This window comes from Littorina saxatilis, linkage group LG1 (assembly GCF_037325665.1).
Source record: "Littorina saxatilis isolate snail1 linkage group LG1, US_GU_Lsax_2.0, whole genome shotgun sequence".
Lineage (NCBI taxonomy): Eukaryota > Metazoa > Mollusca > Gastropoda > Littorinimorpha > Littorinidae > Littorina > Littorina saxatilis.
Genome location: NC_090245.1, coordinates 102,839,494 through 102,855,677, shown reverse-complemented (window position 1 = coordinate 102,855,677; position 16,184 = coordinate 102,839,494). Strand labels below are relative to the sequence as shown.

Here is a 16,184-nt window from a genome sequence, read left to right as displayed (position 1 = left end):
GACATGAAGTACACACAAAACACTCAAAAACAAAAGGGATTAAAGTTGAAGTACTGACCAAAATGACCCTGAGTGTCTGAGCTTTCTTTGTTATAGAAGGTTGTCTGAATTCTAAATAAAAGTTCGCTTCAATTACTGCGACAGCCGGTTACAATGCTATGAAATGGAATCAAAACCTGCGCGTCAGAGCTTTCTAAATCTTTGTTATGGAAGGTTGACTGAATTTTAAATAAAACAGCTTCAATTTCTGCGACATAATTATAATGCTATGATATGGAATCAAAACCTGGATATTACATCATATGAAGGATTTTTCTTTAGCATTCTACCGCTTAAAAATTTAACTTCATTTTTACTGTTGTTGTTTGTGAACAAAATCATGCAATTTATAGTACGCACGTGCAACAATGCCTTAGTGACAAAGTCATGACATTTTACGGAAGTGACACAAAAAGTGACTGAATTATAGACATTTACATAGTCTCATAGAACGATGGGTACTTTTTCATCAACGACGTATGAGGAATGTAACGATTGTTGGTTTTGTTTTATTTTAAAACGTATAATTATTAGTGTAAATAGGTCCAGTAAATGATGTGAGCTGTTTTCATCTGGTTAGAACACATTATTTAAATAGAACACTATAAAAATATTGAAATCACACAATGCCCATCAAATTATTCTTACGACACGTCATCCCCCCCTCCCACACACACACACACACACACACCCCACTCCCCTTCTCTTCCCTATATCCTGTGATCATTCTGTTACTGAACAGAAGAAGGCATATAGAAAAAGCCGATTTGGTTCCCAAAGGGAAAGCCATCCCTTTCGTTGGAAAAGTACAAGTCAGTGTTACACCTGGTACAGTGAGAGGTGCTCATGTCGATGTGTTCGGCCTTCACCCCCGCCTGAAGCAGCACGTGATAGTTGGTCAGTTGCAGGTCAACAAAGACCCACTGTCGCTTGGGGTCTTTAGGGCTGCGCGGTTTCCTCGGCATGAGCTGTTCTGTTGGGATCAGTTTTACGTGAAAATCCGACTGAGAAGTCTCGGCGGTCCCACCAGGGGCAGAAGTGACGGTGCTGCAGTTCTTCAACACGGAATCTACACCCTCGCTGGAAGTGGATACTGAAACAGCTTGCGGAGATTTCGTTAATGTTGTATTAGTATCCAAGGTGTTCCCGCCTTTCTGTTCTTCGCGTGCATTAGCTTCGTTCCTTTCAACCTTCTCACACTTCCGCTGATCCCCCGTGGCTGACGTGTGTTGTACTGCCTCATGGACGCTTCCCTCACCTCGTCCTATTCTCACGCTCTGCTGGAAGATTCCGTCGATCTTGTGAGACTCTGTGTCAGCAGTCTCCAAAACGCATGACGGGTGGATATCAGTGAACAGTGTCACGTCCTCTACTGGCACGACAAAACACCCCGGTTTCACCCCAGGGCCCATCGCCACCCGGATGTCTTCTGGTCTGCTCCCGAACTTCTCCTTCATGGTGTTCACCACGCACGCCGCCACCCGTTCAACAGTTCCCTTCCACCCGGCATGGGCAGCCCCGATCACCATGGCAACAGGGTCGGCGAAGAGCAGCGGGATGCAGTCGGCGCCGGCGGCAGCGATGGTGACGTCACGGCGGTTGGTGACGAGGGCGTCAAACTTGAGGGGCTGGTCCTCCCCCACCACCCACACTCTGTGTCCGTGCTCCACTCTGGTGATGTGGAAGTTGTGGTAGTCGAACCCTCCAACCTGTAACAATATAGCGAGTAGCGTGAGCACAAGGGGTTTTAAGACATGCTTTCTTGGGGCGTTAATTCATGAGATAAACGTGGAAAGTTAAGAACGAGAAGTATGAATGTTGAGACCTACATCCTTGTAAAGCTTGGCACCCGTTTTACTTACATTATGGCTAATTCAGGAGCTATGGAAAAAGAACACAGATTTCTTACAACAGTTCAAACACTCTATCAAAAGCAAAAGCAAGGGTCCCTCAAGCTTCATAGGTCAACGATTTCACGACAAAGAGCACCAATCGTATTTGTCAGCATTCAGTTTATCAGCCAAAGTTAATTAGCTTGTTTGGGCTGTATGATGTCAGGCAAAGCAAGTAAGCTCAGCTTATTTCTACACCGCAAAGCACAACAAACAGAACATGGTTACAGACACAAAGGCATCAATCAGTCGATTAATATGTAAACATATCGGTCTGTCTAACTGATAATAGTAAAATAAGAAAAGGGACAGTAACATAAAACGGTAGACCCACCGAGGCAAGGCGTCTTCTGTTTTCGTCAATAACGAGTCGAGAGTCAGGCTTCAGGTCGGTGTAGACCATGTTCATGGAACACAGGGTGGGTACCGTCGTCACTCCACCCCTTCGCGTGCTGTACCCGTGCACAAAGCCCGACCCAAGCTCAGGCAGGATATTCGACCTGTTCACCTCAGGAGCACCCAATAGCGACGGCAGTGTGTGAAGAAACCGTTGAACCTGAGCCTTTGTAGTGCCAGAAGGGGGATGAGCGGTTTTCTGGTTCTTCGAAGAGGTAGACTGTTGACTATATCCATGCGTCGTATTGTCTGCAGTTCCGTTTGAGCCGTTCCGAATTTGTCCTGACAGGTTCGTCAGAAATGATCCTTCTCCGTCCCCAGTGGAACCAGCAGCAGCCACAACGCTCCACTTGTGAACGGGAGTGAACAACAGTTTGCAGATGTCGTCCCAGAAAGGTCTGTTGGTGTCATCACAGATTAGTTTGATCTCCCTGATCTCCATGTCGTCCAGCTTCTGTTTGGCCTCGTAGAAACTGGCAATCTTGTCATCGGCTCTGAAGACAGCTGCCTCAACTCGTTCATCGCTGGGAACGACCTCGTTCAGATCGAAACGTGTGAAGTGCTCTGATGAGGTCAGAACGTATACCTTGATGAAGGAGGCTTGGTGATCTTTGACAAGAAGGTCGTTGATCTTGTTTTTGAAGAGGTGGATGTGGTTGTCGGTGCTGGTGGAGAACGGGGAGGGGCTAGAGGAAGAAGAGCTGGAGGGAGGATGAAGGTCGATCAGGAGGGCGAGGTGCTGTTGGGTAGTCATCGTGACGCAAGGAAGACGCCCTGCGGGTCAACGATCTGAAGAAAAAAATAATAAGGATTATGTCAGCATGATAGATGAAGCACAATACCCTTGTTTACTCGTGTGTTTGGTTTTGCTGTCCCGCCTGTCTCTCCGTCCGTTCATCTTGTCTGCTTTACTGTCTATCGGTCCTGTTTACCATACGACTACTTGGTCATCTTGTCTGCTTTACTGTCTATCGGTCCTGTTTACCATACGACTACTTGGTCATCTTGTCCGTGGGGCTGTTTTACAGTCTACCATTAAATCTGCTGTTCTGTCGGTCAGTCTATCACTGAGTTTTCGTCTCTTGGTCTTTCTGTCCACACAAGGCAAAAAAAAAAAAAGGTGTGGTTACGGTAACATAGCCAAAAAAAATAGGGTAGGAAGGTAGGCAATCAATTTTTATTTTTTTTTAACTTTTTTTTCTAATGTGTACAAATAAAACCTACTTGACAGGAAAATAAGTGTGCGACTCGAGCGCTTTCGCTTTCATTGCGTTTTCTGCACTCGTTTTTTGTGTGTGTTTTTTGACAAATGTAATAAAAAGTTATAGGGTCGGCCCCTAAAAATAGGGTAGGTCGGGTTACCGTAACCACACCTATTTTTTTTTTTTTTAGGCCCAAGTGAAATAGAGAGAAATTTTACAAACCCAAAAGGTAGCAGGGATCACAATCGCAATCTGTTTATCCAAATCACATAACTGCACCTCTCACCTTTTCTCTGTCTTTTATCTGGAATATGTTTTTTAAAAACCGGACAACCAAGTTCTCTTAGTCTTAGTCTTCTCTGCCTAACTGTCCCTGCTTAAAAATACGACTCAATATCACTATTTACTCACGCTGGCCCTACGACAGACTGTTCCCGTAACAGTACTAACCACAAAGGAAGAAGAAAGGGTTATGCTAACACACTTCCTGGATACAATAAACCCTAAGGAAACATTGAACCATATTTTATACGGGCAAGGGGTAGACATAGATTTTTTCCGTTTGCTTTTTTCATGACTTGTTCGTATCAGTACAATCTGATAGATCAAAGTGTTTCCGCTCATCGAGCACTGCAGGTATTTCCGGATTATCTGGCCACGCAGATCGGTTCGTGGCAATATAACTGTTCGACACAAACTCACACAAAACATAGAATAAACTGTAATCGAAGTATAATCTTGAAACGTCAAATCGAGAGTTATATGTTAATTAAATCATGTGACTCTAATTACGTATCTTAGTCAGACAGCAAATAATAAAATACAATGGACTACATAATTATTACCTTGACACATAAAGTGGGTACTGATATGTTGATAAAATCACGAGACTCAAGTTATCTTAGTAGGTCACATGTGCTTCATACTGCCCACGGAACAACTTTGGCGTAATTCCCACATTTACAAACACGAAGCCGATGAGGTTTAGAAACAGGATCATTCGTTTCTTCACTCACTGCAGATGGAAGAAAACGCCCTAAAACAACAAGGCTTGAACCGATCTATAAGCTATAGATAGAAGTCGTCTCTAAAAGGTTTGAGAATTGACATACAAAAGAAGACCACGATCGCACGCCCCCACGTACGCACACACACAGAGAGATAGAGAGAGAGAGAGAGAGAGAGAGAGAGAGAGAGAGAGAGAGAGAGAGAGAGAGAGAGAGAGAGAGAGAGAGAGAGAGAGAGAGAGAGAGAGACCAGTGATGGCGCTAGTAATCTTTCAAACCGGTACGCAAACTTTTATGATGCAAACAGAAAAAAAACGGTAGGTTGGTCATTGGAACCAGTAAAAGTCCAACTCAGAGTACTGGTTTTGTTATTTTACCAGCGAAAAAACTCGGTATTTCAAAAATCAACCGGTACGTCATACCGGAAGCCATTTTTGTTCCGGTATTTTTTTCATTTCAACATACCGGTTATTGCCGGTTAACGCCAATACTGGCAGACGCAGATGGTTTCAGAAGCCTTCTGAGAGAGAGAGAGAGAGAGAGAGAGAGAGAGAGAGAGAGAGAGAGAGAGAGAGAGAGAGAGAGAGGGGGGGGGGGGGGAGAAGTACACGAACAGGCAAACGAAAACACTGTTCAAAATAATACAAGGAAACAGCTTTTTAAAAGAGAGTTGGGTAGATCAACTGTGGGTGTGGTTTTATTTTCTGTTTTTCCTTTATGTCTTTCTTTCTCCGGACAAAACTAAGCCGTCAGAGGGTTTTGCGCAATAGAAAAGCATGACGTTCCCGTAACACACAAAAATGGTCGTAAAACAAAATCATGGAGAAAGAATTCGGGACTTCCCGGATATACGAGTAGAGAATGAGGAACAACGCTACGTCCTGGAAAGAAACAATTGGAACACAAACATGACTGTATTTGTGTAGTGGAGACTGGGTGGCCGAGTGGTAACGCACTTGCGCTCGGAAGCGAGAGGTTGCGAGTTCGACCCTGGGTCAGGGCGTTAGCAATTTTCTCCCCCCTTTCCTAACCTAGGTGGTGGGTTCAAGTGCTAGTCTTTCGGATGAGACGAAAAACCGAGGTCCCTTCGTGTACACTACATTAGGGTGTGCACGTTAAAGATCCCACGATTGACAAAAGGGTCTTTCCTGGCAAAATTGTATTGGCATAGATAAAAATGTCCACCAAAATACCCGTGTGACTTGGAATAATAGGCCGTGAAAAGTAGGATATGTGCCGAAATGGCTGCGATCTGCTGGCCGATGTGAATGCGTGATGTATTGTGTAAAAAAATTCCATCTCACACGGCATAAATAAATCCCTGCGCCTTGAATATGTGCGCGATATAAATTGCATAAAAAATAAAAATAAAATAAAATAAATCCCTGCGCTTATAGCTGTACCCACGGAATACGCGCGATATAAGCCTCATATTGATTGATTGATTGACTCTTTTACATGTTTTGGGGAAAGAAACCTCAAAAGAAGGGTAAGGCTACTTGTCTTTCAACGAAACCTTCATTTTAGGACTTAAAAACATCTGAAAAAATAAGGTCCCGTAAAGGAAGTAGGCTAGTCTTAATACAGTAGTAAATGTACAGACTTCCTGAAGATACAAATCTTTTCAAACAACAATTAGCGAAGTTTCTAAAAACGGAACAATTTTAGGTCATGCATGGTAGTCGCTAAAATCGTGTTAACGATTACTGTGAACAAACGCACCGATGCCTTTTTAGGTAAGGGGATTATAATTGTACTGAGTCGAAGGGTGTTTCTCTGTGTCAGAAACGAAAAAAGAAAAGTTGTGAAGAAAAATAAGTTACGTTTTGTAGGAAGAAAAAAATAGAACTATGAAGAGACAAACTGTTGATACTGTCATCGTTGTTGTATTGTAAAAAGAAAAATTCTGAAGTTTCAGTGCGCACAGATCTAGCGAATAGAAATAGTGGGAGTAGTAGGCTACAGATAGTCAATCGAACACAACAATAACCAGGGAGCGTACTCTTCAGCCCCAGTTACAAGAGGTTTGTGCTTTGTGGTCGTCTTACTAATTTGGACTTTTTCGCGTGATACATGCAGTTGTTAAAATCTTGTTTAAATATAAATTGCCAAGAAAAAAAACGACACTGAGAAATGGGCAGCGACTTGCCTGTCAGCGTTCTTCTCATGTTTGATGTGCACTGGCACAGCCTTTCATCCTTTTTTGACATTCTCTCTTGTTTTCAGTTTTTTCTTTATTGGTTTAATTGTTTCGTCAAGCTTTAAAATCTGTTCTGAATTTAAGCCCAAAAAAATGAGCTGCAAGTTTGCCGCGTATGACTGTGTCAAAGGCTGTTGACACTGTCAGGATGCTGCTAATGAGCACACATCAAGATACCAACAAGAGTATGTGAATGGTACCCGACGGGCGCAGTGGCGTCGTGGTAAGACGTCGGCCTCCTAATCGGGAGGTCGTGAGTTCGAATCCCGGTCGCTGCCGCCTGGTGGGTTAAGAGTGGAGATTTTTCCGATCTCCCAGGTCAACTTATGTGCAGACCTGCTAGTGACTTAACCCCCTTCGTGTGTACACGCAAGCACAAGACCAAGTGCGCACGGAAAAGATCCTGTAATCCATGTCAGAGTTCGGTGGGTTATGGAAACACGAAAATACCCAGCATGCCTACTCAACGAAAGCGGAGTGAAGCTGACTATGCTCTCAGAGTATAGTGTGGGGAACCCAAATGGGCAAAACGAGCTCACACGTAACCAGACAATTCTGGAACGCTGAAGAAGAAGAAGAACTATAGTATCTGGTGCTGAGTACCTCACGTAACATGTCAAGCTTTTTTTCAAGCTCTACTTATTTACCAAGTAACGTTGTCATTTAATATTGCCCCTCCCCCCACCCCCCACCCCCCACCTTCAAAAAGGCCAGTAGCCTGATAAGATTAGCCATTGTCTTGTCTTGTCAAGACTTTAAACCGATATTTAAAAAAGGTACAGAAACAGTGAGCATGTGTCTGCATCATACAAAAGAACAACAAACGGAGAGAAAAACAAAAGACTGATTAAACGAAAAGTGCCTACAAACAAAACAAAAAAAGGAAATAAAAAAAATAAGCAACGTAGGAAAAAAAACAAGTGAATGGGCAAAAACGAACAAGAAGAAATTGACAGAGCAAGAGAACGAAGCAGACAAACAAGTTAACGTACAAAAATCAACAGAAAAAAATAAGAATACAAAGGAAAGTACACAACAAAACCGATGAAAAAAGAAGAAAAAAAGGAAAATGTTCTTTTAAATCACAAACAATCCAAACAAGAAAAATCTGACGTATCGATCAGACAGCCATCAGACACATTTTTTTTAAACACTAACAAAGGAACGCACAATGAAACGTTCAGCTTTTCACATAAAAAGGTGCACACGCACACACACAATTTAGGCAAACCAAAGGTAACAGGCTTAAATTAATGAGAGATCTTCCTTTAAAAAAAAGTAATTCATACTTTGTATTGCTGTTAGTTAATTTTTCCTTCACTCAACTTTCAAAAGTACTATTTTCTTTTTCACTTATTGGTACTATTTCCCAGTTCTATTGAACGTTGTAAACACACACACAAAATCGTGAAACTGGCATTTATACTTACTTAGTAGTAATATTGTTAACAGCACAACCCGAGCTCTCCTGTCTTATCTCCGAAACAAGATTCAAACAGGTCTACATCATCATCTTTTATGCTTGTGATCCACCCACTGACATTCCTTCCTCTCCACGATCACGATCACATTATTAATCATCCCTTCGTGTCAGGTGGTTAAACTCGGATCTTGCTGTGGAGTACGCAGACGACAAAGTGACAATTAAACATCTGACCAATCAAAACGCGGGTAACGCTCCGCATCTGTGAGTCCGGAAGTAATACACGTTCGGTCTGCATGTACCGAAAGCGCCATGCAAGTCAATGCAATGTACTGTTGAATGTCGTTGTGCCAAAAGGCGCAAGTGTCTTCCTGTAGGTACAATCGGAAACTTCCGTAAAAATTGTGAAAACGTGCTGTTTGTTGCTCACAATTTTGAAACTCATAATTTTTATTTTTTTTTAAATGTCAATTTTCATGAAGAGGCTACGCGATTTCTTCGGCCTTCACCTGCAGTTGAACAACCGGAGAGATCCGAAACAATAATTTCTAATGGTCGGTTCTCTTCGGTCAGAAACATACATGCCTGTCTTCCTGTCGGTTGGTCTGTCTGTTTGTCCACTGTAACATGTCGTTCGAAAGTAGGGAAAACGCGGTCTTACTAAAATACAAAAACAAATGTGACCCTCCACCACGAAATGAGTCGCATGTCACCTCGCGCGGTTCTGCGCTAGGTTTAATATAAGTCCGGGGAGTGCATGGTAACAGTGTGAGGGTCACCTTAGTCACAGGCTTATAACTCAACCAGTTTTCGTTCTTTTCTAAAACGGTTTTCACCACTAGATAGAGCATAAAAAACTCTTTAGGAAAATGTAAAAAATATGAAAATCATGCAAAGGTGACATGTGACTCATTTCGTGGTGGAGGGTCACAAATACTCCTGTAGAAATGTATGCTGCAACAAGCACGTTTTCGTTGTCTATTTCTATTCCAATGAAACTGTTATACAATGTATTTCAAAATATCAATTTTCATCAAGAGGCGAGCCGTGTGATTTGTCTCCAAGCATGTCCCCTCCTCGACCAACTGCGGATCCAGACATGGCCTGACCAAACAGATCTGAGGACCAAAATGTGGGGAGCACTGGAGGACCTGGAAAGAACGTCCATGTTCATGGCATCCTCCAGATTCCGAGTCTGACACAACCGTCGTACGAAGAAGAAGAAGAAGTTCCAATTAGTCTCAGTTTAACCAAACACTATTTTCAATCAATTTGTTTCTTCGGCCACAAACTGTCAGCTGTCTGTCTGTCTGTCTGTCTGTCTGTGTTTACTGTAACATGTTTTGCTAACGGAAGGTCGTCAGGAATTGAACTGTGCCAAATGTGAACATGTCTTCCTGTTGGAACAAAAGCTTCTATATGAATGTACACCTCACACATCCTGCTTTCACGAACTTCTATTATCCGTTCGGAAACTATCATGATTTTCAATACATGCCAAATTGCACGAAACAAGCCGCGGGCAATGTGAATTTTTGTTTTTCTTGATGTGAAATGACCGGAGAGTTCCGATCCGCCTGAGTAAACGAGACACTATCTTCAAAATAGTACGGTTGCAGAGCCGGACTAGGCGAAGAGGAGGGGGGGGGGGGTTGTTGTGGCCCAGGGGGATGTCCCCTCTGGCGGCAGGGGCGGATCAGTTCATTTTATGACTGGTTTTTTTCAAAAGTATATTGTGAAGATATGGGTGTGAAGGCGCGAAGCGCCGAGCCGACGGCGCGAAGCGCCTAGCTTGCTAGGGGGGTCCGGGGGCATGCCCCCCCGGAAAATTTTGAAAAAAAGGATGCAAAATGGTGCAATCTGGTGCATTCTGAGGATGATCATTACCAGTTTCAGGCAGCAGATTTTGTCACTGATTAATACCCCAAAAATTGAAACTCAATGTAAAATAAAGAAATGCATACCTCATTCAATATTTTTATTTTTTGGCTGGGGGGGGGGGGTGGTCCGGAAACCCTAGAACCCACCCCCTCCTGGTTGTGGGGGTCAGGGGGCGAAGCCCCCTGAAGCTGATGGGTAGGTCATATTCTGAGATAGGAAAATGGTCGCTCCTTGCATGAAACGGCATAAAATAAGCAATAATAAAAAAAAAATTAAATAAGTAAGGTACATGTTTAGGCTAGGGGGGGGTTGCGCAACCCCCATAACCCCCCGGTAGTCCGGCCCTGGGTTGTTTTGCCACAAACAGATACGTCTGACTGGTGCCTGTCTTACTGCCTGTCTGCCTACCTGCCTACCTGCCTGTCTGTCTGTCTGTCTGTCTGTCCTGTCTGTCTGTCTGCCTGTCTGTCTGCATATCTGTCTGTATGGCTGGCTGGCTGTCTGTCTGTCCTGTCTGCCTTCCTGTCTGTCTGTCTGTCTGTCTGTCCTGTCTACCTACATGTCTGCATGTCTGTCTGTCTATCTGTCTGTCTGTCTGCTTGTATGTCTGTCTGTCTGCCTGACTGTCTGCCTGTCTACCTGCATGTCTGTCTGTATGGCTGGCTGTCTGTCTGTCTGTCTGTCTGTTTGTGTTTGCTCCAACATATCTTGCAAAAGTAGGATCATCGCCATGATGTTAACTGTGGCAAAAAGTGTACGAGTCTTTCCCTTGGAAACAAACGCTTCCGTACAAATGCGTGCCATCACCGGCGCGTTTTCATAATATAAGCTTCTTTTCTTCCTCTTGAAACGATTATGATTTTCAAATGTGAATTATAAACAATGTAATCATCGTTTAATGATCGGAGAGCTCAGACTGGCATGAACTAGAACCTGATCATTCAAAACTTTGGCTTTTAGACCTAAATGAGTGTGCTTACTAATAGTCCCACAAAAAGTAGCCTCAACGGGTTGTTTTTCTCTCTCTCTCTCTCTCTCTCTCTCTCTCTCTCTCTCTCTCTCTCTCTCTCTCTCTCTCTCTCTCTCTCTCTCTCTCTCTCTCTCTCTCTCTCTCTCTCAGAAAGTTAAGGGTTGGTTAAACTTGTAATTACACGTGGTCTTAAGAAACAAACCAAATGCTGGCAACTACTTGCACGGAAAAAAGTATAATTTATAATACAACAGTCAACTTGATATATTTAGAACAAGGTAAAAGAACAATGTAATCATACGAGAGTGAACTTTATACATTCAGGGCAAGGAAAAAAGTATAATGATATCCTACAACAGTGATCTTAATCATTCAGAGCAAGGATAAAAGTATAATGATATCCTACAACAGTGATCTTAATCATTCAGAGCAAGGATAAAAGTATAATGATATCCTACAACAGTGATCTTAATCATTCAGAGCAAGGAAAAAAGTATTATTCTATCAAACAACAGTGATTCTGAATGTATGAGGTTCTCTGTCGTATGACAACATTATACGTTTGTCCTCGCACAAAACAAACATCCCTTGACACTGATGGACCCTGCTCGGCCTACTAAAAACACTATATATATTACCTGAGGAAATCACTAGATTACCTGAGGAAAAGAATGGGATGAACATCTGCGTAAAAAGTACTTTGGGCCCATGAGATGCTTCAATAGGGGAAGGGCTCCTAATATGGACCGACTCCTAATATGGACCACCTCCTGTTCTGACAAACTAAAGGCGCTAGAGCGCTAAAAACAATTTCATTCGCTGTATTCACCCTCACTGGATAACTTGCACATGTCAAAACAGTTCCAGAAACACAAACCTCAAAACCGTTAGGCTGTTTCTCTTTTTTTTCACTTTTGGCAGTGTTCACTCCAAATTTGCCGCCTAAAACAGACTCGTTTCTGTCCACAGCCAAAGCTTTTACCACACAAAATTTGCTATATATGACAAATAAGACCATATTTGTTACATTTTAGCAGTTTTGACCCCGAGTTTCTACTGCAAACAAAAACAAGAGGCGAAGCCTTCAAGGCTCACGTAAGAAATCGACAAACAGTAACACACACACAAACACACACAAACACACACACACACACACACACACACACACACACACACACACACACACACACACACACACACAGACACACACAGAAAGAGCATAGGTGAAACTGTGCAAGAAAGCGAGACACTAGATCTAGATCTGTCTGTCTGCATGTAGCCTACTTACAGGGACACGACTGCCAACTAGTCTCGGCCCGCTCAAAATAATAATGACCGAGACTTTCAGTACTTCCTTCGCGTGACGTCTAACCCTCTTACGTCATAATGTGACGTCAATGTAATGTGACGTCTTCAAATGTTAGAGTTTCTACCACAGACATACACACGCACGCACGCACGCACGCACATACGCACGCACGCACAGACAGACAAAGTTACGATCGCATAGGCTACACTTACGTGAGCCAATAATAGCAAAACCTCAAAGTATGTGTGAGTCCCCTAATATGGACCACCTTCAACAAATCGAAGAAAATAAAAGCTAAAGGCAATTTTAATTAAGGCCTAAAAAAAAAAATAGGTGTGGTTACGGTAACCCGACCTACCCTATTTTTAGGGGCCGACCCTATAACTTTTTATTACAATTGTTAAAAAAAACCCACAAAAACCAAGAAAACGAGTGCAGAAAACGCAATGAAAGCGAAAGCGCCCGAGTCGCACACTTATTTCGCTGTCAAGTAGATTTAATTTGTACACATTAGAAAAAAAAGTTTAAAAAAAAAGTGATTGTCTACCTTCCTACCCTATTTTTTTTGTGGCTATGTTACCGTAACCACACCTATTTTTTTGTGTGGCCTAATTCATTTAGAAGCTTGCTGGAAATAACCTATAACTAGCCCTCGAGATTTCAAAAAAATATAACGAATAGTTTTCTTTTCGTGGAAGTTGATAATTTCACTTATTTTCACTCTGTTTTTGAAAAGCTTCTTTAGTTTCCTGGTGTGCTCCAAATAATGCTCTCATCAACCCGAAACAGATAAATCTAAAGCATCTTTTAATTAGTCTGACTTGCACACTAAGTTGTATCATGTTATTTTGAAGTATAGGGGGCTTTTTACAGTGATTCGTGAAGGCCGCTTTACTGGTCCATATTAGGAGCCTGGGCGCCAAATATGGACCATTTGTGATTTATTTTCTGTATTTAATTTTTGCTGAATGTCTATCAAAGCTATTTTACTCTTATTGGGCCCAACGGTTAACCAAAGAGAGAAGGACTACCAAACACAAAATGAAACTTCTTTGCAAGAAAACAAACCAGTTATCAGCATGAAACAAAAAGTGGTCCATATTAGGAGCCCTTCCCCTATTACAACATGCCCTGTATTTTCAAGCATCCAGTCCGTTTGTGTGTCTGTGTCAGTGTTTGACTTAGTCGAAAGGTCGTTGAAAGTACAAACAATGACCCAGGAAGGAACAGAAGAGATATACCAAAACACGGAAGTTTCCTTCTTGTTAGAAATATGTGTGCCCCAAGTCACCGGGTCTTGCCTAATATTGGTGACCCGAGTTTTAAAGAACATCGGGAAATCCCTATACCACCGTCAACTGACTATCGCACCCCGTGACCCAGCTTAGCCAACAGTGACCGTTGTCATTACTAACTTCGGGAATTCCCGATACCAGCCTGGCACTTAATTATGTCGTTCTTAGCTGTCTTACTGTTGGGCAAAATGTGTGAATGACCTGCAGGGCTAGGTCCAAGGTCCACTTCGTGTAATGGCATACTGAATAAAGCAATAAGTTATTATCGGTGAATAAGAAAACATCACAAAAAACCTTTCTCGATTCTAATAAAGGCAGACTGACACCAATGGAGAGTTGCCGTGCAAAAATAGTGGGAGCCATAGTAGACTCAAGATAACCCTGGAAAAATAACTTTCTCGTGTAAGCTTACCGAGGTATAGGTATCATTTCAGCAGACACTAATGGCAAGGTTTTGTGTCTTTTAGATTGTTGTTTCTCACAGTGTCTTACATGCGTGAAAACTTCTTTTTCTTTATTTGGTGTTTAACGTCGTTTTCAACCACGAAGGTTATATCGCAACGGGGAAAGGGGGGGGGGGGGAGATGGGATAGAGCCACTCGTTAATTGGTTCTTGTTAACAAAAGCATTAATCAAAATATTGCTCCAGGGGCTTGCAACGTAGTACAATATATGACCTTACTGGGAGAATGCAAGTTTCCAGTACAAAAGACTTAACATTTCTTACATACTGCTTGACTAAAATCTTTACAAACATTGACTATATTCTATACAAGAAACATTTAACAAGGGTAAAAGGAGAAACAGAATCCGTTTAGTCGCCTCTTACGACATGCTGGGAGCATCGGGTAAATTCTTTCCCCTAACCCGCGGGGGGGGGGGGGGGGGGGGGGGGGGGCGTGAAAACTTATCCAATATATCCAATCGAACTTACGTAAATAGCATCTGTAATGTATTACCTGAAGAAAACATCCGTATACAATGTGTCACTGTGGGTATGACAAGTTTTTCTACGGCGTCTCACGGGCGTGAAATTCCGATCCAGTCATCAGAACATTAACATATAACTTGCTATACAAACAATTGAATTGAATTGAATTGAACTTTATTTTACAAGGATTAAGATTTGAGGCTATAAGAGATAACTACAGTCGAGATGTTACAGGCACAAATCACACATTCTCCACTTTGAGGTAAATGAGATCATATTGTTCGACACGCACTAAATATAAACCTTAATTTCGATACAACGTACAAGATAAGCAACTTCATTTGTTTTTGTTATTTTTGTCTTGTTGTTGTTGTTGTTGCAGGAACAAGAGAAATCAAAAGGTGTTACAAACACAACCAACAACGTCCATGATGTGCATCATAAACCGCTTTTCCCCTTCCCATCTTTGATCCTCGTATTAGACACATAGTAGGGGAAGGGCTCCTAATATGGACCACTTTTTGTTTCATGCTGATAACTAGCTTGTTTTCTTGCGAAGAAGTTTCATTTTGTGTTTGGTAGTCCTTCTCTCTTAGGTTAACCGTTAGGCCTAATTAGAGTGAAATAGCTTTGATAGACATTCAGCAAAAAATAAATACAGAAAAAAATCACAAAGGGTCCATATTAGGAGCCTGGGCGCCTAATATGGACCAGTGAAGCGGCCTTCACGAATCACTGTAAAAAGCCCCCTATATTTTAAAATAACATGATACAACTTAGTGTACAAGTCAGCCTAATTAAAATATGCTCTAGATTTATCTGTTTCGGGTTGATGAGAGCATTATTTGAAGCACACCAGGAAACTAAAGAAGCTTATCAAAAACAGAGTGAAATAAGTGAAATTATCAACTTCCACGAAAAGAAGACTTTTTGTTGCATTTTTTTTAAATCTCGAGGGCTAGTTATAGATTATTTCCAGCAAGCTTCTTGATGAATTAATGAAAATAGCCTTTAGCTTTAGAAACTCGGGGTCAACACTGCTAAAATGTAACAAATACGGTTTTAGCTGTCATATATAGCAATTTTTGTGTGATAAAAGCTTTGGCTGTGGACAGAAACGAGTCCGTTTTAGGCGGCAAATTTAGAGTGAACGCTGCCAAAAGTGAGAAAAAAAAAGAAAAAGCCTAACGGTTTTGAGATTTCTGTTTCTGCAACTGTTTTGGCATGTGCAAGTTAACCAGAGAGGGTGAATACAGCGAATAAAACTTTTTTGAGCGCTCTAGCGCCGTTAGTTTGTCAGACATATTAGGAGCCGGTCCATATTAGGAGCCCTTTCCCTACCACTGAATCCTGATAGAGCACTGGAGTGTCAACAAGTGATTTGTTGCAGAGACCTTTTGGGATAAGAAATAATAATAAGAAATAATAAGAAATAATACAACATAAAATCACAGACAAACATGTCTCATGCTTTTCATAAGCTGTCTTCCGTCTCTGTGTGGTTTTATCACCCGACAAACAGAACACCTTATTCACGACTCAGTAAACGATTATCAGCAATAATTCGTTAAACAAACAAGAGATAACAATTGGTGTTGGATGTCCAAAACGCAATATCTCATGCTTCTAATAAGATTTC

General features: G+C 42.0%; 1 protein-coding gene across 5 annotated transcripts in view; it reads right to left on the bottom strand.

The window, feature by feature from the left end:
* LOC138948254 (purine nucleoside phosphorylase LACC1-like) overlaps positions 1–16,184 on the bottom strand; it is an 88,123-nt gene that overhangs the window by 1,182 nt on the left and 70,757 nt on the right. For 4 of the 5 annotated variants that reach the window (XM_070319776.1, XM_070319782.1, XM_070319790.1 and 1 more), the window contains 2 exons: positions 2,266–3,116; positions 1–1,748 (listed from right to left, as the gene is read on the bottom strand). The exon at positions 1–1,748 is cut by the window's left edge and continues 1,182 nt beyond it. In XM_070319776.1, the coding sequence (XP_070175877.1) occupies positions 771–1,748; positions 2,266–3,081 (1,794 nt within the window). In that variant the 5' untranslated portion in view covers positions 3,082–3,116 and the 3' untranslated portion in view covers positions 1–770. Of the gene's footprint in view, positions 1,749–2,265; positions 3,117–8,166; positions 8,321–16,184 lie in introns of those variants that run through there. The other variant, XM_070319789.1, reaches the window with a different exon arrangement.